At 35.0% G+C, this 21,076-nt stretch overlaps 3 protein-coding genes across 3 annotated transcripts; 2 read left to right on the top strand and 1 right to left on the bottom strand.

Moving 5' to 3' along the window:
- The first annotated feature begins 2,079 nt into the window (after positions 1-2,079).
- LOC133032896 (stomatal closure-related actin-binding protein 1-like) lies at positions 2,080-9,416 on the top strand. The gene is made up of 13 exons (XM_061107356.1): positions 2,080-2,322; positions 2,612-2,939; positions 3,506-3,634; positions 4,267-4,359; positions 4,958-5,098; positions 5,428-5,496; positions 6,074-6,157; positions 6,868-7,048; positions 7,711-7,827; positions 7,969-8,027; positions 8,446-8,580; positions 8,821-8,970; positions 9,076-9,416. Exons 2-13 carry the CDS (start codon positions 2,658-2,660, stop codon positions 9,121-9,123), a joined length of 1,488 nt encoding a protein of 495 aa, XP_060963339.1. The 5' UTR covers positions 2,080-2,322; positions 2,612-2,657; the 3' UTR covers positions 9,124-9,416.
- A 6,305-nt stretch (positions 9,417-15,721) lies between these two features.
- LOC115718745 (molybdopterin synthase catalytic subunit) lies at positions 15,722-17,287 on the top strand. The gene is made up of 2 exons (XM_030647569.2): positions 15,722-16,075; positions 16,464-17,287. The coding sequence occupies exon 2, from the start codon at positions 16,466-16,468 to the stop codon at positions 17,084-17,086; it is 621 nt and encodes a 206-aa protein (XP_030503429.2). The 5' UTR covers positions 15,722-16,075; positions 16,464-16,465; the 3' UTR covers positions 17,087-17,287.
- Positions 17,288-17,342: 55 nt separating this feature from the next.
- Positions 17,343-19,937, bottom strand: LOC133033000 (G2/mitotic-specific cyclin S13-7-like). Its single transcript, XM_061107495.1, has 8 exons — positions 19,391-19,937; positions 19,148-19,269; positions 18,903-19,046; positions 18,696-18,821; positions 18,359-18,607; positions 18,096-18,260; positions 17,831-18,012; positions 17,343-17,736 (listed from the first exon to the last, which is right to left on the bottom strand). Exons 1-8 carry the CDS (start codon positions 19,437-19,439, stop codon positions 17,583-17,585), a joined length of 1,191 nt encoding a protein of 396 aa, XP_060963478.1. The 5' UTR covers positions 19,440-19,937; the 3' UTR covers positions 17,343-17,582.
- Between the last annotated feature and the right edge of the window lie 1,139 nt (positions 19,938-21,076).

Raw genomic sequence — 21,076 nt, 5'->3', positions numbered from 1 at the left:
AACTATCCAATCAACCCAAGTTTTAATAAAACCAATAAAATTTAATGTAAGCCCAAATAAAAGTCTAACACTTTGTTCTTATCTCCATGTATTATTTTATTACAGTCAGTCCATATCACCCACATAATGCATATCAACATTTCAAACTCTTCCTTACTAAACAAATTGGCAATATGGAAAAGATAATCACCATTTACCAAATGTAGAGCCTTTGCATAATCAATAGGAAAGTGAAATTGTTTCCAAACATCCTTAGCATGCCTACAGCAGAACAATGCGTGCCCAATCGACTCCCAAGCTTGTGTACACAATGAATAAACTGCCGAAGTCAGAACTTTCTTTTGGACCAAAGCAGTAGCCACCGGTATAGCATTATGAATCACTCTCCAAGCAAAGATTTTAATCTTTGAGGGCAGCTTGAGATTCCAAAAAAACTTCCACCATTCACTATGTGAATGAGATGTAGAATCTAACTCTTTGTCATTCAAATCTGAAGCTAGATGAAAGCCAGATTTAACTGTGTAAGTTCCAGCAGTTGTGTAATGCCAAATGAGCCTATCTTGAGTTGGAAAAAAACTCAAAGGGATGGTCAAGATTCTATCCACATCTATATCCCCAAAATGAGTCTTCAACAAGGGCAAGTTCCATTCTCTGGTCTCTGTGAAGTGGGAAACTGGCAAAGTGACTGGCCCGAGATAGTTAATGGGACAAAAATTTGAAACAGCAGGGATCCACGGGTCAGTTGCACCAAAGACATTGTAACCATTCCCAATTTTATATCGAAGTCCTTTGATGAGTAACTCCCGTCCCCAACAAATTCCTTGCCAAGTTAGAGAAGGTGAATGACCAAGATTAGCATCCAAAAAAGTGGATTGAGAAAAGTATTTGTGCTGGAGTAATCGGCTTAGTAAAGAATTTGGCATTTCGAAAATTCGCCAAGCTTGCTTAGCCAAGAGAGCTTGGTTGAAGTGAATAAATGATCTAAACCCCATACCTCCTTCAAATTTTGACTTGCAAAGGAGATTCCAATTCTTCCAATGAATTTTGTTGCCATTTTTGTTTGAACCCCACCAAAAGGTAGCCATCATAGACTCAAGTTGGTTACAAAACGTTTTCGGAAGTTTAAAACAACTCATCGCATATGTTGGTATTTACTGAACAACTGCTTTCAAAAACACTTTTTTGCCTCCGATTGAGAATAATTTTTCTTTCTAAGCATTGAGCAATTTCCATATATTATTTGCTCCTTAATGTTGCTGAACATTTCCAAGCTCGACTATTTCTTAAAAAAAACGTTAGAAATGATTTCTTTGTTTTTATATAGTGGATGCTAGAATTACCGAAAATAAAATAGACACACAAACATTATATTTATTCTGCTTAATAATCACGCATGATATTTCGTTCCTAAAATAAATAAATACAGAAAGTTTGACCTGTGAGAGCGGGAAATTGAATTAGATTGAGCATTAATCTATGATTTTGCAATTAATTGGATTGCACTAGTTTGGATTTGGGATACTGTGATATTTAATTTCCAATTCGATCATTCTTCATAACAACTCTATTGTCCAAAGTCAACTAACTACTACGAGGGTAATTTCGTCATTAGACCCTGTCCCTTTCAATTCGGTAAACGGTGGGTCGATTATATTTATGCCTCCTTAACAGTCTATCACATTCATTCAAAAAACATTAAAAAAAGAGTAACAACTAAACAACACTTATTACATGACACACACACATTCATTTATTTATTATTCTTTTTCAATTTTATTTTACACATATTTTGGTCGGCCTAATTCTATATCACACTAATTCAATCTAAATATAATATTTAATATTTTTCTTTGGAGTCTTTATTTATATTTATAAAACAATAAAATAAAAAAGGCGGGGGCCGAAGTGGGACCCGCCAAGAGAGTTTGAAGTTTAAAGCATAAGCATGACATCCCATGCCCCTAACATTTAATCCTAACCGTTCGTTCATTCCATATTCGGTAAACGATTTCTTGCTTTTCTTTGTTTTTATTAATTATTATTATTAAAAGGAAAAATAGTCACAGGTAACAACAGTGAGCGGCTTTCTTTCCTTTTTCATTCTTCTCTATCTACTTTTCAAAAAGCAAACTCAAAACCCATCTTTTGTCTCAGGAAACTTCTCTCTCTCAAATTTAAAAACAAGTTCGATCAATTTTAGGATAAGAGAGAAACGAAGACACAATTTTTTTAAGGAGTAGTTGAGTTGAATCTGATCCCAGAATCTCCATTGTCCATTCTGAGTTAATTATTATTATTACTTTATCCATTTTTCCATGATCTGTAAGTTCCAAGTTTCCTTTTTTGTCCTCATTTTTCTCTTTGTTCTACACCATAGTTTTGAGCTAGGGTTTTAGCCTCTCATTGTGTTTTATGGTATGCTTCATCTTTTTAGTTAGTTGATTTCAGTTTTTGTTATCATCATTATTTTTTTTTTTTTCGGTTTAACAATCTTCAGTATGGGCTGTTAAGCTCGAATTTAGTAGTTATTGAAATCAACATGATGATTTTCTTTCTTTTTCTTTTTTTTTCAAAATATTTGTCTAATTTATTTATTTTGAATGGGTTTTAGTTTGCGGTGCCTGACAGAGTAACTGGTTCAAACAAAAAAAAAAAATATGACGAGAGTAAGCAGAGATTTTGGTGATACGATGCAAAAAGAGGCTGTTCCAGCAGTTTCAGCCGATGTGATATTTGCTTCGAGTCGTTTTCCTAATTATAAGATTGGATCGAACAATCAGATTGTTGAGTTGAAGGATGATCCCAAAGTATTATCAATGAAAGAGGTGGTTGCACGTGAGACTGCGCAGCTGTTGGAGCAGCAGAAGCGCCTTTCAGTTCGTGACCTCGCCAGTAAATTTGAGAAGGGTTTGGCTGCTGCTGCTAAATTGTCTGAAGAGGTTAAATTGCTTTACCAATCTTTTATACAATTTTTCTAAGTTTATAAATTTTATAACCTGCGATTCAAAATTTTACACACTAGTGTTTTGTTTTGTTGGTAACTTGGTATAAAAGAATTGAGGATTAATGTTCATATGGTGTTTGTTATTATTATAATCTGAAAGTAAAATTTAAAAGGGAGTTTTTCCTTACCACTAGATGATAAGTGATTTGCTCTGTTGAAAGATTGTTTTGTTATGAAGTAAGATAGAGACCTTTTTCACTATGAATATAAGATTGTTTTTGTTATTATTCTCAAACACGTAAAAAGTTAATGTCTTTTTATTTCATACTCCGTTTTTTCGTTGTGTGAATATGTTGAAAGACTTTTTTGTTATGAAGCAATGTGTATTTTCAAAAATGTGAATGCATTGAAAGATTTTTAACTTTATACTAACTTTTTCTTCTTTCCTTAGTTGTTTTTTGTCCTTTTGAGGTTGTGAAAGTTAATATCATGAGAGACTTCACAACTTTAGTATGTTGGACGCAAATTTAAAATTTTATTTTTTTGGGTGAAATGATGCAGGCAAGACTTAGAGAGGCAGCTTCCTTAGAAAAGCATGTCCTTTTGAAAAAGCTTAGGGATGCACTTGAATCCTTAAAAGGACGTGTGGCTGGTAGAAACAAGGATGATGTAGAAGAAGCAATATCGATGGTTAGTCTGTATATTCTGGATTTTTCTATTAAGCAAGCTTATTACATTTCTCACTTTTTAAGTGGGTTAGAAGGGTTATTTATTTTGCGTGATATTGAAATGCTGAAATGAATTTGCAAACAAAATGGTTTAACCTAAAGGAGTATCAACTTGAAAGATTGATAGTACAACATAGGAGCTAATGAATTTTGAAATAGAAAAAGAAAACATATAAGATCCATGAAATTTGTTACTTTTTTTTTTTTTGAAGCAAAACCTCAACTTGTATTAATCGTAGAGCACATGTACCAGTCTTCTCATCTCACTAGCACCTATTTACTCATAACGTCACTTACTCAGTATCTTGTGCTCAGTCTGGGAGTCAACTAATTACCTCTTGAAGTTTCAATAAACTAATTAATTTTATGAATAACTTTTGGAGTTAACTTTGTATGTATTTCACTTTCCTATGTTTGTAATACATTTTCATTTTAATATTTGATACATACTTCTTCAGTTTATCGGCTATAAATTATATGTATCTTCTCACCTCCGGTGTGATTGAGTTAATACTGTTTGTTTGAACATTTTTGTTATGTCATTTGCTATCGTCCCATCTTTAAATAAAATGGAATATCATCTGTCATCTCCAGGTGGAGGCCTTAGCAGTTCAGTTGACTCAAAGAGAAGGAGAGTTAATGCAAGAAAAGACAGAGGTGAAGAAGCTAGCAAATTTTCTTAAACAGGTAATTATGATTTCTTGACTGCTAAACTGGGGTAACAAGAGTTTCTGGTGTCATGGATGAATGAATTCAGTGTCAGTGTCTCACCTGATGAGAGATTAGTGGTTTTGTGATTAAATGTTTGTGGTTGCGTCGTGTATTAAGTGAATTGAGACGTGGAAGTATTACTTGATAGCATTTCTTACTTTTCAGTCATCAAATTCATCTTTGCCCGTTGGGAACTAGGTTTTTATTTTATACCATTCAGTAATTACCAAACTTGTTGCAACCACATCAGAAATATCAGCAAATTATGTACTAGTGATAACTAGAATTTTAGTGGGAACAAAAGCCTTGCAAGTTCCAAAAATTTAAAAGGTTCAAAGGTAAGAAAAGATAAATTCACATGAAGCTCTAAAAACAAATATTTGCAAGAAGTAACCTTATGTTTCTCCATACCATTAGAAAAAGAGGCTTCATGTAGCTGACTTAAAGTATTAGTTATAACCTTAATTTGATGATCGCTTCCAGCAAACAATTCTTCATGGTACACTGGTCTACAAACTCCTCTTTAGTCATTGGTTATATTATCTGAAATTGAATATGTATTATCATTTTGTAGGCTTCAGAAGATGCTAGAAGACTTGTTGATGAGGAACGAGCATTTGCTCGTGCTGAAATTGAAGCTGCCAGAGCAGCAGTACAAAGAGTAGAAGAGGCTCTTCAAGACCAAGAGCGAATGTCTCGGGCATCAGGGAAGCAGGTTTAAATCTTGTGTTCATTTTAGTTTTCTGTTTTCTTATCGCAGTTTCTTAATTTCCGTAGGATTTTTTGTAAAATATGATCAATGAATTATTTTGATATTCTTATGCTCATGTATTGATATTTCATACAATTTTATATGATACTACAACAGTTGGTATTATCTTACAGTTTATGTTATCTTGGAATCTAGGTTGGTAGTCTTCAGTTTTGGAGAAATTTGCAGTCAAGCATTCTGATTACTTTTTTTATTTCTTGATGAACATGCTCTTTTTTTATCAGAGTATTTAAATGTTTTCTGACAAAGTACATTTGTATGAGGACTGTTAGGACTTGGAGGAGTTGATGAAGGAGGTTCAAGAGGCTAGACGAATAAAAATGCTGCATCAACCAAGCAAGGTGTGTGTTCAATTGATTGTGGTCTTGATTTTGTTTTTTGTATTTTTCTGAACTTTTCTTGGACATTTGATTGATTGATTGCAATTGTGTTCAATGGTATTTTGCTTATATCAATTGAAGTATGCTAATTTATTTACAGCTGAAGGTTAGCCTCACACTCAAGTTCTTACCAACTTCAACTTGTGACCATCCCAATAATAAATAGCATAAACTATAAGATTTTTTAGCGATTTATTGGGGACTGTAATTTGGCTAAACTAGGTTTTTGTTTCCCACCCAAACAACTGTGATATTATGTTTTTCCAAACAGAGCTTAAAAGAGAAAATTTAGTTAAGGTGTTTGGTCATCTATGAGGACTACAAACTTATTTTTCCTGTTTGCGTTAGATTCAAGGCATGGTTGTGTTTTAGGGGAAAAAAATGAAAACAATTTTGGCATATGACTTCAACAAGGCAGTGTGGTGAAACAATTTTTTAATAATATCCTACTCTGTGCAAAAATTTCAGGGTAGTAACTAATTTGTCCTTTTAAAAACAGAGTTTTGTTGGTACTTATGGATTAATCATCAATTTGTAGGTTATGGACATGGAACATGAACTTCAAGCTTTGAGGAAACAGCTCACAGAGAAGTCTAAGCATTATCTTCGGCTTCAGAAAGAGGTATGTCTCGCAAAGATAACCTTGGTTATATTTCATCTATTCAACAAGCTTAGTAATGAGCATAACGGCCCTATTGTTCCAATGGAGAGAAAGAACCTATGATAAGCTTTTTGGGAAGTTAATTTTCTGTAAGAGTACCATAGGCAATAATATTAATGGTAGAGGTAGTGATAACAAGTGGGGTCAGTGTGCTAATTCTTCCTTAAATAAAATGTTTATATTTATCCACAAACCCTTTTCTGCAGCTCCTGTTAGGAAAACATTGAAATTTTAACAATGTGAAGTATTGGTAATATATGGAGTGTCCATAATTTATTTGTCTAAAATTTTGTTACCATTCCTCTTAGTAGCTCCTTAAATAGGCTTAATTAAAGTTTGTGGTCCAAATGTACTTATTTTTTCTATTCTTGAAAGTTACCTGAGTGATGAGTATAAATAGAAAAACTCAGGTGTTGTGATTGGCAAGTAAAAAAGGTAATGGGACTAGTTGAAGAAAAAAAAATTTAAAAAAATATTTACCTCGATGAGACTGCTTATAATGTGTAACACACTGTGGTTTGGCATGACAGAGGATATAACTGGATTTTTTTTCTTGAGAATAACATGATGTCCTCACTCAGACTACTCTTTAGAGTGTACTATTTTGTGTATTAATGTTGCTAGTGCATTAATTAATTGCATTGCCTTCTCTATCTGAACAATTCTTTCAGCTGGCAATGAGCAAGAGAGGCATGGAGAACAATAATCAGTTGTATGAAATAGATGGTACTGAAGCTTTAGGTTCATATTTGCAAATTCAACCCTGCTCTGATAATGCTCCAGATCTATCTAGATGTTCAATTCAATGGTACCGTATATCATCTGAAGGCTGCAAAAAGGAGCTTATATCAGGTATGACGGTAAACTGATTTAAATGAACACCGTAATATTTGAACTATTTCTTATAAAAACTTCTCTAGACTTGTAAAGGGGAAAAATAAGTAGTTTGTTTTGGCAACTTTGTGTTGCTTCACGTTCCAGAAGAACTATATTTAGCACTTATTAACAGGCCCAGCATAAAGCTTATGTAATCTCCTAACACTCCCTTTTGTGTGTTGGCTTGTTAATTGAGAAGGAAAAATGAATATGTTGCTGAAGTTGGGGTTCAATATGATTCTTAAAAAAGGGAAAGAAAGCAAGATTGGTGCAATGTTCACTAGTCTCAAAAGCAATTAATTAACCAAACACGAAAGAAGATTCACTGACATGTGTCACTTTCGTACTGATCACCTCCAACAATATTCCGACATTTGGGTTTTAATCCTTATGTGCTAGAGATTGTCAGCCACAATGTATCTATCTAATGGTATACTTAATTGTTGATCTTTAGAGAACTAGAGTGTATGATTAGATCTGACCACCAACGTATGTAGTTTTTTTTTTTGTCAGGGCCCACGTGTGTAGTCATATATCTTTTCTTGAGATATCAAACTGGTTACCAATATATGTTCCTGTGATATCAAGTTCGCAATAGTTTAGCTGCTATTCTTCTTTTAATCATTTTTTTATTTCAGGAGCAACCAAATCAATCTATGCCCCTGAGCCCTTTGATGTTGGACGAGTCTTGCAAGTTGATATTATTGCAGAAGGCCAGACAATAACACTGACAACCACTGGTCCAGTTGATCCTGGTCTGACATTCATCTTCATTCTCTGATTATTTAACTTAGATTTCAGATATTTTCTGTTTATTTCGTTTATTTTTTTTATTGATCATAGCAAACTAGTTATGTAATGTGTGGAAATGGCCTGATTTGACTTTACTTGTGCAGCTGCTGGTTTGGGTAGCTATGTGGAGGCACTTGTTCGAAAACATGACGTTGAGTTTAATGTATGTTATCAATCTTTCTGAATTTCGGTGTCAGTATCAATATTTTACTGCCTGTGTCTTAAAAATCTCAAGATTTACCCTGTATATTCTTTTTCCATTTGCACATGCAATTAGTGATCATAGTGGTACAGAAAATGATTCAATTTTCTAATTTTTAAAGACTATTAAGTTTTCACAATATTCCTCGTTAAATTTTGATTGGCCCTATTTAGCTCAAGTTTGGATGAATGATAAAAAGACATTTATCTTAGTAGAGTTAAAAACTGCTTCTCCTTTCATACAAGCAAAAAAGTCTGTAATTGTTCTCTCTCTCTCTCTCTCTCTCTCTCTCTCTCTCTCTCTCTCTCTCTCTCTCTTAATAATGTAGAATTATGGAGCCATAAAACTGCAGTATTTAAAAGATTTCTTGCTTTTGCAGGTGGTAATTACTCAGATGAACGGAGTTAATCATCAATCGGAATCTATCCATGCATTTCACATTGGGAAGATGAGGATAAAACTGTGCAAAGCAAAGACAACAATAGCTAAAGAGTACTATTCCAGTTCAATGCAGGTATATTATACTACTGTATTTCTTGACTTTTTTTTTTCCAATAATGGCCTGCTAAAATAAAGCATCATATCCAAAGCGAGGCACATATATCTAACCACAACTTCTTTGAAAATAAATCTTCAGTTTGTCCTTTTAAATTGAATATTTACCAGATCTCTTCATAAAAGACTTGATATTCCATTTTTATATAACTTCGTTTTCTTGGTCAATTAAGCGACTCCTGTTTTGTTTATGCTTTAGCTGTGTGGAGTTAGAGGAGGTGGGAATGCTGCAGCTCAGGCATTGTTTTGGCAAGCAAAGAAAGGGGTTTCTTTCGTTTTAGCATTTGAATCAGAAAGAGAGCGAAATGCTGCGATCATGCTTGCCAGGCGGTTCGCTTTTGATTGCAATGTAAGTGCATTTTAAAACTATGTTATAAATTACTACTCTGGTTCAATGTTCTCCCCATTGTTGTTGCACGAAAATTCTTAACAGAACGAGTTTATTACATGGCAGATCATGTTAGCCGGGCCAGATGATAGAGCGCCATTGGGGACCCAATAGAGCTCGCTGGATCTTAGCATCACTAATGTAATTAGCCAGAGTTTTTACCATGTATTATATAAGTTTGTAATAGTAGAGTATGTGGCGTTGTGTAATTGTGATAAGGCCTCTTACAATTTAATTTTTCTTACTTAATTGTATGTCCTTTTTCAACATGAAGGCATTTTTTTTTGTTTGCCTTTGTTATTGTTTATGTATGTTTGGTTGAGTTGCTGATTTTGTATGTGACACTATAAAGTATTATTGGAATTGTTTGATTGGTTGTATTACGAAAAAAAAAATCTTACGAGGCTTGGGAATGTTGTTTTGAAATGATGCTAAACACTGTTAGTTTTTATTTATTAACAACAGTTCCTATTCTGATAATTTTTTGTTTTTGCATTAGGAAAATGAAATAATGAAACGTATAACTAAAATAGCATTGTCATGTACTCATAAGTGGCACTTTGGCACTTTACGAGTGGTTGCGATTTTCTATAGTTATTAAAATATGTAAAATTAGATATTAAATTGAACAACTTGTACTAATGTGTAAACAAATTTTTTGTTTGAGCGCAAATCTATAATACAAGTATAAGTATAAGGGCTTTTTCAATGGAATACTAAAATCTTGGAGTTTGTACACAAAATTACTTCAATAGAACACTAAAATGTTATCCTATATGTGTGGGAGTCTATAGTGTCCTACTAAAAATTATTTTTAGTGGGACACTATAGACTACACTAATTTTTTTTTAATATTAAAATATATGTTTATGATTAAATTTTTATATTTATATAATGTGAGATAATTTAAGAAAATAATATAATAATAAAGAATATATGTTTTAGTGTAATTTTTAGTGTTGTGGTTGGAATTGGAAAAAAATTTAGTGTTGAAATCTTTTAGTGTTTATTTAACACTAAATTTAGGTTTCTCCATTGGAGTTGCACTAATGGTAAAATCTAAATTTGGTGTTAAATCAGTACCAAAAAACTACTATTTTAACACTAATTTTTTTTTTCAATTCTAATCACAACATTAAAAATTACACCAAATTTTATATTATTTATTATTTCATTATTTTATTAATATAATTAGAATATTTTAATACTAAATATATATAATTGTTTAGTGTTTTCTCTTAAAAAATATTATTTAATTATTAAAAACTTAAAAAGCAAAAATAGTGTGATTTATAGTACCCCACTAAATTTGGTGGGACATTTATTAGTGAACAAAGTTAGTTATTAGTTAGTGCCAGCTGTGCGTGTAGGATAGAGTTTGTTACTCTTCACAGCTGGACAATTAGTTACTTAACTGTATTCTCTTTTCTACACTTTGTACAAAGCTTTGTCTATAAATACAAATTCCTTCAGAGCTGAGATTATCACTCAAGCTCATTTTCCTAAAATAAGTTTCTCAACTTGGTATCAGAACTTAGGTTCTTCTTTTTTTTTTTTTCCTTTCTTTGTTCTTCGAAGACTTCTTGAAGCATTCATCCATGGCTTCCTCCTCTGCTGCTCCTCGATCCGAAGGTTCCAATTCCGCTGCTACTCATGCTACTCCAATTGCAGCAGAGCAAGTCATTCCGCATCATCTTGTTCCTCTCAATTTACGTCTCGATCGCACGAATTACATCTACTGGAGATCACAAGTTCTTTCCACGGCTAGAGCTCATCAACTTGAAGGTTTTCTCACCGGTTCTCGAACTCGACCTCCAACCACCATTCCAGACTCTCTTGATGCCACAAGAATGGTGCCGAACCCTGCGTTTGACGATTGGATGTGATTGGATCAATTTCTCCTAAGCTGGCTCTTTAATTCGATCTCTGAACAGATGCTTGGACATGTCGCTCGATGTGCTTCATCCACTGAACTCTGGAGTGTCTTATGTCAGCTCTTCTCCAACACATCTCGTGCAAGAATTCTTCAATTAAGAGGCATGCTTCAATCCACAAAGAAAGGATCTACTCCGGTTGACGAGTACATTCTCAAAATGAGATGTCTCGCGGATGCTTTAATGGCAGCAGGCCAACAAATAACTGATGATGAGCTCATCCTCTACATTCTTGGAGGATTAGGTAATGAATATGACTCTGCTATTGTCACTCTCACCTCAAAAGATTTCATTACCTTGCAGGATGTTCAATTCTTGCTTCAAACTCAAGAACTTCGTCTTGAGCAACAACAGTCTCCTACTGCCTTGGATCTTCATAATCCAACAGCAAACTACGCTTCCAAGAAAAGCTCTTCTACACCCTCAAATACTGGAAATTCCAATCGAGGTCGTGGTGCTTCTCGTGGCAGAGGTGGTAGGCCACCAAATAATAACAATCGAGGTGGAAATCGACCAATTTGCCAAGTCTGTGGCAGATCTGGTCACACGGCTATTAAATGCGATCATAGATTTGATCTGAGTTACCAAGGAGAAGGCAACTCCAACTCAACAGAACCTACTTCAGATGAGCCACAAGCTTTTCTTGCTTCTGCAACAACTGTTGCAGACCCTCAATGGTATTTGGATAGTGGAGCATCGCATCATGTTGTGGCTGATGCAGCAAAATTGAGTGAGACAGTGGATTACAAGGGCAAAGGTAAACTGGTTGTAGGTAATGGTGCTTCTCTTCCCATTCTTGCTATTGGTTCTTGTACTATCCCAACATCTAAACCATTGCATCTCCATAACATTTTACATGTACCGTCCATCCATAAAAATCTAATTAGTGTCTCACAATTCACCTTTGATAATAACATTAAAATTCTGTTTGACACTAATCACTGCTTTGTCTTGGATAAGGGCACGAAGAAGGTTCTTCTTCAAGGAACACTTAGCCAAGGTCTCTACAAACTATCCTTGCCATCTCAAGATTCTTGCAATCTGCCTTCTCCAAATGTTCATCTAGCTGTAAATAGTGCAGATGTAATTCCTAATTCAGATCAACATTGTAATGTTTCCCATTGTAATATCAATTCTGCCTACTGTAAGGAGTCCAATCGAATTGTTGCACTTTGGCACAATCGACTTGGACATCCATCTCATATCATTCTCAATAAAGTTTTACATTCTATGGATAAAACTTGCTCCAAATATGATTTACCATTCTGTGATGCATGTCAATATGGTAAAAACCATCTAATGCATTTTTCAAGTGTTCCTTTAAAAACCACCACTTGCCTTCAACTCATTCACTCGGATGTTTGGGGACCCTCACCATACCCAACTCCTGAAGGCTATAGATATTACATCTTATTTGTAGATGATTTTACAAAATATAGCTGGATATATCCCATGAAAACCAAAACAGAAGCTGTCCCCATTTTCTTGACCTTCAAGACCTTTGTGGAAAAACAATTTGATCTTAAAATAAAGGGTATGCAAACCGATTGGGGAGGAGAGTACAGAAAATTACAACCTATACTACAAACTCTAGGCATTCTTTTTAGACATCCATGTCCTCATACTCATCCTCAACAAGGAAGAGTTGAAAGAAAACACCGTCATGTAACTGAAATGGGTTTAACCATGCTAGCTAAAGCCAATATGCCTCTAAAATTTTGGTAGGAAGCCTTTGTTTCAGCTGTGTTTCTTATCAACAGACTTCCCACAATTGTTAACAAGTACAAATCACCCTATGAAAGTCTATACAAGACCATTCCTGATTATCAATTTCTCAAAACCTTTGGGTGTGCTTGTTTCCCTTTTCTTAGACCATACAACACACACAAATTTGAGTTTAAAACCTCAAAGTGTGTCTTTCTTGGGTACAGCCCATTCCATAAAGGATATAGATGTCTACATTCCACTGGTCGTATATACATTGCTAGAAGTGTCAACTTTAATGAATCTGAATTTCCCTATTCTTCACTATTTTCTGTCAAGAATCAGCCCTCTGTCAAAATTACAAACAATCTTCTAGCACTTGCCTTTGTTATTCCAGTTGTGCCTACTCACTCTCCAATCACTCCACCTATTCAGTTTGGTTCTCTACCAACTGAAGAAATAGACCATGTTTCATCTCTTTCTCCCAGCCCCACACTACACCCTACTGATCAAAACAATTCTGCACCATCTACCTTCAGTAATCACAGCAACTCCAACTCGAATGAGTTATCTCATGATCCCTCCCTACCTGTTGTTCATATACCACACTCACTACCTCCCTTACCTCCAAGACACCATATGCAGACAAGATCTAAATCTGGGATATACAAACCAAAACTTTACATGGTGACAGCTACCAAACAACAGATTTATGAAACTCCTAGAACTGTCAAATAAGCTCTCAGTTTACCTCAGTGGAGAAATGCAATGGACCGTGAGAATACTGCCCTCAAAAAGAAAAAGACATGGATCTTGGTGCCTTATTCTCCTGATATGAATCTTTTGACAAATAAATGGATTTTCAGAACCAAATATCACAAAGATGGCAGCTTAGACAAATTCAAGGCAAGATTAGTTGCAAGGGGTTTTCAACAAACTCCTGGACTTGATTTTTCAGATACTTTTAGTCCAGTAATAAAAGCATCCACAATACGAATTGTGTTCAGTCTAGCTGTCACTTTTCAATGGGATATTCAACATATTGATATTAATAATGCATTTTTGAACGGAGAACTTCAAGAACGAGTCTACATGAAACAACCAGTCGGTTTTGAAGATCCAGAAAAACCAGATCATGTGTGCTTACTTCAAAAGTCTCTCTATGGTTTAAGACAAGCACCACGTGCCTGGTTTGATAAACTCAAGACTGCATTACTGACATGGGGCTTTACTGAATCTGTCTCTGACACTTCACTCTTCTATATGAACATATCCGGTGAATTACTTCTGGTTTTAGTCTATGTAGATGATCTCTTGATTACTGGTGCAAACTCCACTGCTGTCTCAAAACTTATTTCTGATCTACACAATCAATTTGCATTGAAATCCCTCGGTTCAGTAAGTTATTTCCTTGGTTTTGAAGTATACAGAACTGGTTCAGGATTATATCTCACTCAGTCTAAATATGCTGCTGATTTACTTGACAAAACTCAGTTTCAGGATGCCAAAGAGTGCACCACTCCAATGATACAGGCTAATAAATTAGCTCTTGATGACAGCAACTTATTTGACATTCCTAGTCTCTATCGAAGCACCATTGGAGCTCTCCAATATCTTACACTTACTCGGCCAGACCTTGCTTATAGTGTAAACAAGCTCAGTCAATTCTTAAAAGCCCCCACAATCAATCATTGGAATGCATGCAAACGAGTTCTTCGACATATCAAAGGCACACCACATCTCGGTTTACACTTCAGACCTTCCCAAATGCTTCACTTAGAAGCCTATTCAGATGCTGATTGGGCATCAAGTTTGGATGATAGAAAATCAACATCTGGTTTTTGTCTATTTTTGGGTGGAAATCTGGTAAATTGGAGCTCAAGAAAGCAACAAGCTATTTCCCGATCGAGCACCGAGTCTGAATACCGTGCCTTAGCATCTGCAGCAACAGAACTTGTTTGGATTACATCCTTGCTTACAGAATTGGGAATCAAGTTGCATAAACAGCCCCCCACTCTATGGTGTGATAATCAAAGTGCGCAAGCTCTTGCACTCAATCCAATTTTCCACACAAGAACCAAACATATTGAACTGGATGTTCACTACATCAGATCGCAAATTGCAGCCAACAAACTTCAAGTCTGCTATATTCCAACAGAGGATCAAACGACTGATCTATTTACCAAACCACTATCATCTCCTAGGTTTCAATTTTTGTGTAACAAACTGTACCTTGAACATTCCAAGTACAGTTTGAGGGGGGGTATTAGTGAACAAAGTTAGTTATTAGTTAGTGCCAACTGTGCGTGTAGGATAGAGTTTGTTACTCTTCACAGCTGGACAGTTAGTTACTTAACTGTATTCTGTTTTCTACACTTTGTACAAAGCTTTGTCTATAAATACAAATTCCTTCAGAGCTGAGATGATCACTCAAGCTCATTTTCCTAAAATAAGTTTCTAAACTTAGTGTTGAAATCTTTTAGTGTTTATTTAACACTAAATTTAGGTTTCTCCATTGGAGTTGCACTAATGGTAAAATCTAAATTTGGTGTTAAATCAGTACCAAAAAACTACTATTTTAACACTAATTTTTTTTTTCAATTCTAATCACAACATTAAAAATTACACCAAATTTTATATTATTTATTATTTCATTATTTTATTAATATAATTAGAATATTTTAATACTAAATATATATAATTGTTTAGTTTTTTCTCTTAAAAATATTATTTAATTATTAAAAACTTAAAAAGAAAAAATAGTGTGATTTACAGTACCCCACTAAATTTGGTGGGACATTGTAGACAAACTTATTTATAAAAATAGTTTGGAGAATTATCCCATATACTCTTTTTTTAACTTTTACGATTTAGGTTTCTAAGTGGTAGCAGCGCTAGTTGCAATAAGAGTTTTTATACGATTTTTTTGTTTCAATTTAGGTTGCAGTACTAGTTACAATAAGGATTTTTACGTAGAATTTCGTAAAAATGCAAAAAAAAAAAAAAAAAAAACTGTTTTAAAGTGTAAAGATAAAAAAACCACAAATAATTTGAGTGTCCCATTAATTACACTATATTTAGTGTTTGGAAGCCCCATAGCTGCATAGAACCTCTAATTAGTAACTTCCCTTTAAAATTATCGAACCACTTGATGACTTGTGTGGAGTGGTTGAGGTTGACCCAATAGAGAAAAGAAAAGTGCAAAGCGGAAGTGGACAAAGTTTAACACGTACTTATAATACCTTTATATACGCTTACAGGATTCGTCCTTTCTTCTTTGAATCCCCCCATAACTCTACTCTCAATTTTCCTCAAGATTCCTTCACCATCTCCACCCTCCGCCTCCCTCAATCTCTATTTCTTTGACTTCTTTGGTCCCATCTGTATAAAGGGTCTATCTCAAAACTTCTTCTTCATCGGTCACGCAGGTATCTCCTTTTGCTTTCTCAATTACTTTTTCACACGAAATGGGTATAAACTCTGTGTTTAAAAAACTGTATGTATAAGATTTGATTTTTAGTTTTTGTTCATCATTAATATTTTGATTATATGTTTTAAGGCTGAAACTGATTGTAACTTGCCTCTTCCAATTTTCAAGAGTCGAAAATGGTTTGACCAGTAGATAGATAGATAGATAGTTAGTCTTTTACGAAACTGACAATTTTTAATTTAAATGGTTGATATGATTTTGGACTCTTGAAGAGTTTTGGACCACTAAACCATGTTCTTCAAGCTATTCCAACAATTGGGTCAGTCACAAAAACTGGTGGAATAGTAATTTTGATGTTAGTATATTTGTGTAATCTGTGTTGACAGATATGGGTGGTGATGAGCAAACTCTGGTGGAGATCTTAGAGGAGCACATCCCAATTGATTTCTCCAAATACATTAATTATGTCAGTGCTCCACAAGCTGGTGCCATAGCAACATTTTCTGGTACAACAAGGGACACTTTTGATGGCAAAGATGTTGTGGAGCTGAGATATGAAGCATATGTGCCAATGGCTCTGAAATGTGTCAAGACTATATGCTCATCTGCAAGATCATCCTGGAATCTCCATTCCATGGCGGTTGCTCATCGCCTTGGCCCAGTTCCTGTCGGTGAAACGAGTGTCTTCATTGCAGTGTCATCAGTTCACAGAGCAGATGCATTGGATGCTTGTAAGTATGTGATTGATGAGGTGAAGGCATCGGTTCCTATTTGGAAGAAAGAGGTTTATTCAAATGGAGAGGTTTGGAAGGAGAATTCCGAGTTCTTGGAAAGAAGATTGTTTGGGAATGATGATGATGGGAGCTGTTCTGTTAAAGAAGTTGAGGTTCATAGGCATGAGAGAAAGAAGGGGTGTTGTGGTGCTAAGGTGAAGGTTATTATTGATGAAAGTGGAAATGATGATGAGAAGAGGTGCTTTGTTAAAGATGTTGAGGTTAATAGAATATGAGAAAGAAAAAAGTGTAGGTGAAATCCCCTTTATTTTTTCTTTAATAAGAAGGGCTCAAAAGTTGAAAAAATTTCTTTTGTTAATCTGCAAAAACTGTGCTGCTTCTGCAAACTGGGCTTTCCTTTTATTTCTTCTGGCTTTGCTGATAAATTATTGTCTTTTTAAATCATCATAAGCAATTTATGGTATTTTTGGGTAAAAGTGAGCTTGAGTAAAAGATAAAATGTTGTCATTACATTATATACACAAACAAATATGCAACAACAAAAACAAACAATAGATGTCATTTCTTTGTTTTTAACAAAATAGGCCACAATAATATTGGTCCTGTAATAATACTACTTACTAAGAAGCCAAGCTATAATAAAATAGCCACAACTCTTTGACGGATCATAACAGCAAAATAATCTCTCCCTAACATTGGGCACAATATTGGTCATGATAATAATACTACTAACTAAGAGCCAAGCTATATAATGAAATAGCCACAACTCTGTTACTGATCTGATGATGATTCAGCCAGAAGTTCTTTGGCTGGAGAATAAAGTGCAACAGCACCAGACTTTATACTCGAGTATTTCTTGAACACTGCCTTCAGCTTACTCTCTGCTGCACCTGAATGAAAGCCCACCAACAGCTTTGCACAATCACTGTTCAAATATACACAAAAACATCAGATTTTCCATTTTGTATTCAGCTAGGTAGTTGAAGGAGAAAAAAACAATGTTCATTTTAATTACATACATCAGTTGATTTTCAGAATATCCAGTATTATGCTCAAGAGTTTCAGTCCAAGCTGGACTCCTCTTAAGTGTGCATCTTGCAGCATAAACAGCTGAAGCAGCAATGGTTGAAGCACAATGTGCAATTACAGCAGAGTAGTGCATAACACCAAGTTCAGCAAAGAAAAACACCATATTCTCCAACTGCATAGTAAAAAAATAATCAAATAATTTCTTTATTAAACTTAATCCAGAATTCTAGATTTATTATTATAACAAGGTTCTACCTCCTCATCAACATTAGGAACTGAGGCTTTGATGTATCTAACAAGAAATACATAGGGTGTGGGAACTGTCAAGTACCATCCCAACTTAACCAAGATTGCCTTCTCCATCACTAAAATCTGTTCTTTCACATAGGCATTGTCAGAAATGCAAACAAAGTCATTAACCTGCAAATTTTAGAGCCCAATATCAGTAATCAGTATAGGGAAGTTAAACAAGGGGGAAAAGCCACAATTGAACCAACAGTTGTTGACGATGGTCTGACCTCTGGTGCCCAAATTTCTTCATATTTGCTTGCTAGAAGCATTGAGCTGATGCCAACCAACTGCAACTCCCTCCTAGGAACGACCTTCATTGAAAGGAATCTGTCTACAATGTTTATGGTAAGGTAGAGGGTCTCAGGCATGAGTTCAAATTTGTGATGAACTTCAATTAGCCAATCAATTAGGATTGATCTCATCTTAGCGTTTATATCTGGCTGTAAACCCATGTAGTCATTCACCTTGGTTTCGTCCTGTAAAAGAGAGCATTAATTTATAAATATTACCACAGCTTAAAGAAAAATATGTAGAATCAAAAATAAAATTGAAGAATGGACTAACCTCAGATTGCTTGTAATAGTTGTACAATTCATCAATGTATTCAACTACAGCCAACTCATTATCACCATCTTTTGCATCAATATTCACTATCTCACCTTTAGGCTTGTTATTAATTCCACAAGCCGCCTGAATTTATTAACATAATTCAAATTTTGAGTGTTTATTTATTATATAAGAGAAATAACATTTAAAAAAGAAGTAAAATACCTTGCTTCGAGCACTGAGGGTGGATGTAAAAGTCTTCTTTATTGGAATCCCTTCCTTGAATCGTCTGACCGGTTTGACAACTTCATCTCCATTCTTTTGTTCAACCTTTTTCGTGGCACCATTTTCTTCAACGATAATGGGTTTCTGTAAATTAAAAATTTCTCAACATATTATTCAAAAATTCAGAATTTTTTTACGCTAACAGATGTTTTAGACAAGAATTTTTGCAGAAAAGACATATCTACCTTGTTCTTCTTCTCTACTTGGTTTTTCCCCTCTGGAGCTCTATCTTTGACTAAGTTACCAATATCTTTAAGAACTTTCCTATTTCTTCCTTCAAGGGGTACAATCTTCTGCTTAATTCCCTCTAGAAAAAAATTAAAAATCAAATTAGAGAACTCATTACGAAAAATTAAGCAGAAATCAAAGAAATAGATATTAGAACATGAAAACCCCAATTAATAAAGAGAGCAGTAGCTTTGATGTACCTCTTTGAAGTTGTTGGTGAGGCACAACAAGAGTAGCTTTGGTAGCCATATCCGAATCTTGATCTTGAACGCTGCTTCCGAAAACTCCGCCGATGCTTGAAAACAACGAAGATAGGAACACCTGGAGACGACTGCTGCCTCCTCCTCCTCCTCCTTGTACGTCGGTGTTTTCGATCGCCACCTTCGGCCCTTGGATTATCTCACTCAACAGCACACTCCCTCCCAAATCAATCCTCTTTCTTCTTCTTCACTTATATTTTCTCTTACTGTATTTTTCTTCTTCTTCTTGTTCGATTTCTTTGGCGGAATTTGAATTGGAATTTTGCGAAATGTTTGATTTATAAGAAGAAGCCGTTGGTGTTGGCTTTACCTTGCTGTTGAAGCTGCCCGAAACGATGCATCTCCCAACGGTCGAATTTTTATTGAATTATGGCCGTTGATGATGTTTAATCTAACGGCTTTAACCCTCCTTAGGTGATTTCCTTCTTTGGGATTTTCTAGCCGTTGGGTACTGGCTTCCGGGACGAGTCAAAGCGCTCCCATCCGTTTATAATTGGGCCATGCAACCAATTTTCTCTTAAGGCCCAAACTTGTTTGTTAGGAGATTTAAAAGAACCAATTAAAAAAAATTAGGAGTTTTTTTTTGGTAAATATGAAAAAATGTAGTAGAGTTTACTTTTATATGGCATAAATAAATAATGTAAAAAAAAAATGAAATTAAAAATAATTAAAATTGTATACAAATCCTTCTTGCTTTCATTCTCTTTCTCTTCCATGGCAAAGAAGAAGAAAGTGGGTCGATAGCCGATTACTAGAGCTACGATTGGGACTCTGGTGAAACAATTAGAAATCGTGAGCAATGCTAGAACATGTGAGGAATTTGAAGCAACATTGTATACTGCGGATCTTTGCCCTAATCTAATTGTTGAGGAGGAAGCTCGAAATGAAATAGTCACTGAAATCAAGAAAAAGCCTGAGTCAATGAGGAGGTGGAGGAGAACCATTGTTCGACAGCTCAAAACCACTGGAAGAAATTCACGGAAGGTAAGAGCCTAAATTTTGATGCTAAATTGAATTTTACTGAACCTTTAGTTAGGGATGGTAGGAAAATTGCTCAGATAGATTTGGAAGAGGTAAAATTGAAGGAAGCCAATGGGAAGTCGGCTGTAATATTTATGGTAATGGGAGTAATGTACCAGCAGTTATTTTTGAAAGGGTTTATACGTAGAATCTGGGGACATTTGGGTATTATGCAGATTGCTAGAATGACAAAAGGTCTTATTATAGTCAAGTTTAATGATGAAGCAACTCGTGATGAGGTTCTTGAAAACGGAGTGATACAATTCGATAGGAAACCTGTTATTATTAGACCTTGGACTTCGAATTTGAATGCTATTAAAATGGTGAAATCTATCCCTCTTTGGATCAGACTCCACAATCTAGGGCTTCAATATCGGGGAAAAAAAGCTTTGAGTGCTCTTAAGGGAAGCCTATTATAGTTGATAAACACACAAAGGATCGTACAAGGGTGAAATTTGCTCGTGTGCTTGTCGAAATGGAGATCACAGACAACCCTGATAGATCTTTCTGGTTTGTAAATGAGTATGGCCAATTGGTGGAACAGGGTATCGAGTATGAGTGGCTGCCTGTAAAATGTAAATAATGTGGAGGTTTTGAGCACATTAT

This window comes from Cannabis sativa, unplaced genomic scaffold, assembly GCF_029168945.1.
Source record: "Cannabis sativa cultivar Pink pepper isolate KNU-18-1 unplaced genomic scaffold, ASM2916894v1 Contig1, whole genome shotgun sequence".
Lineage (NCBI taxonomy): Eukaryota > Viridiplantae > Streptophyta > Magnoliopsida > Rosales > Cannabaceae > Cannabis > Cannabis sativa.
The sequence above is the reverse complement of the archived record's forward strand: the minus strand, read 5'-3'. Positions and strand labels throughout refer to the sequence as shown.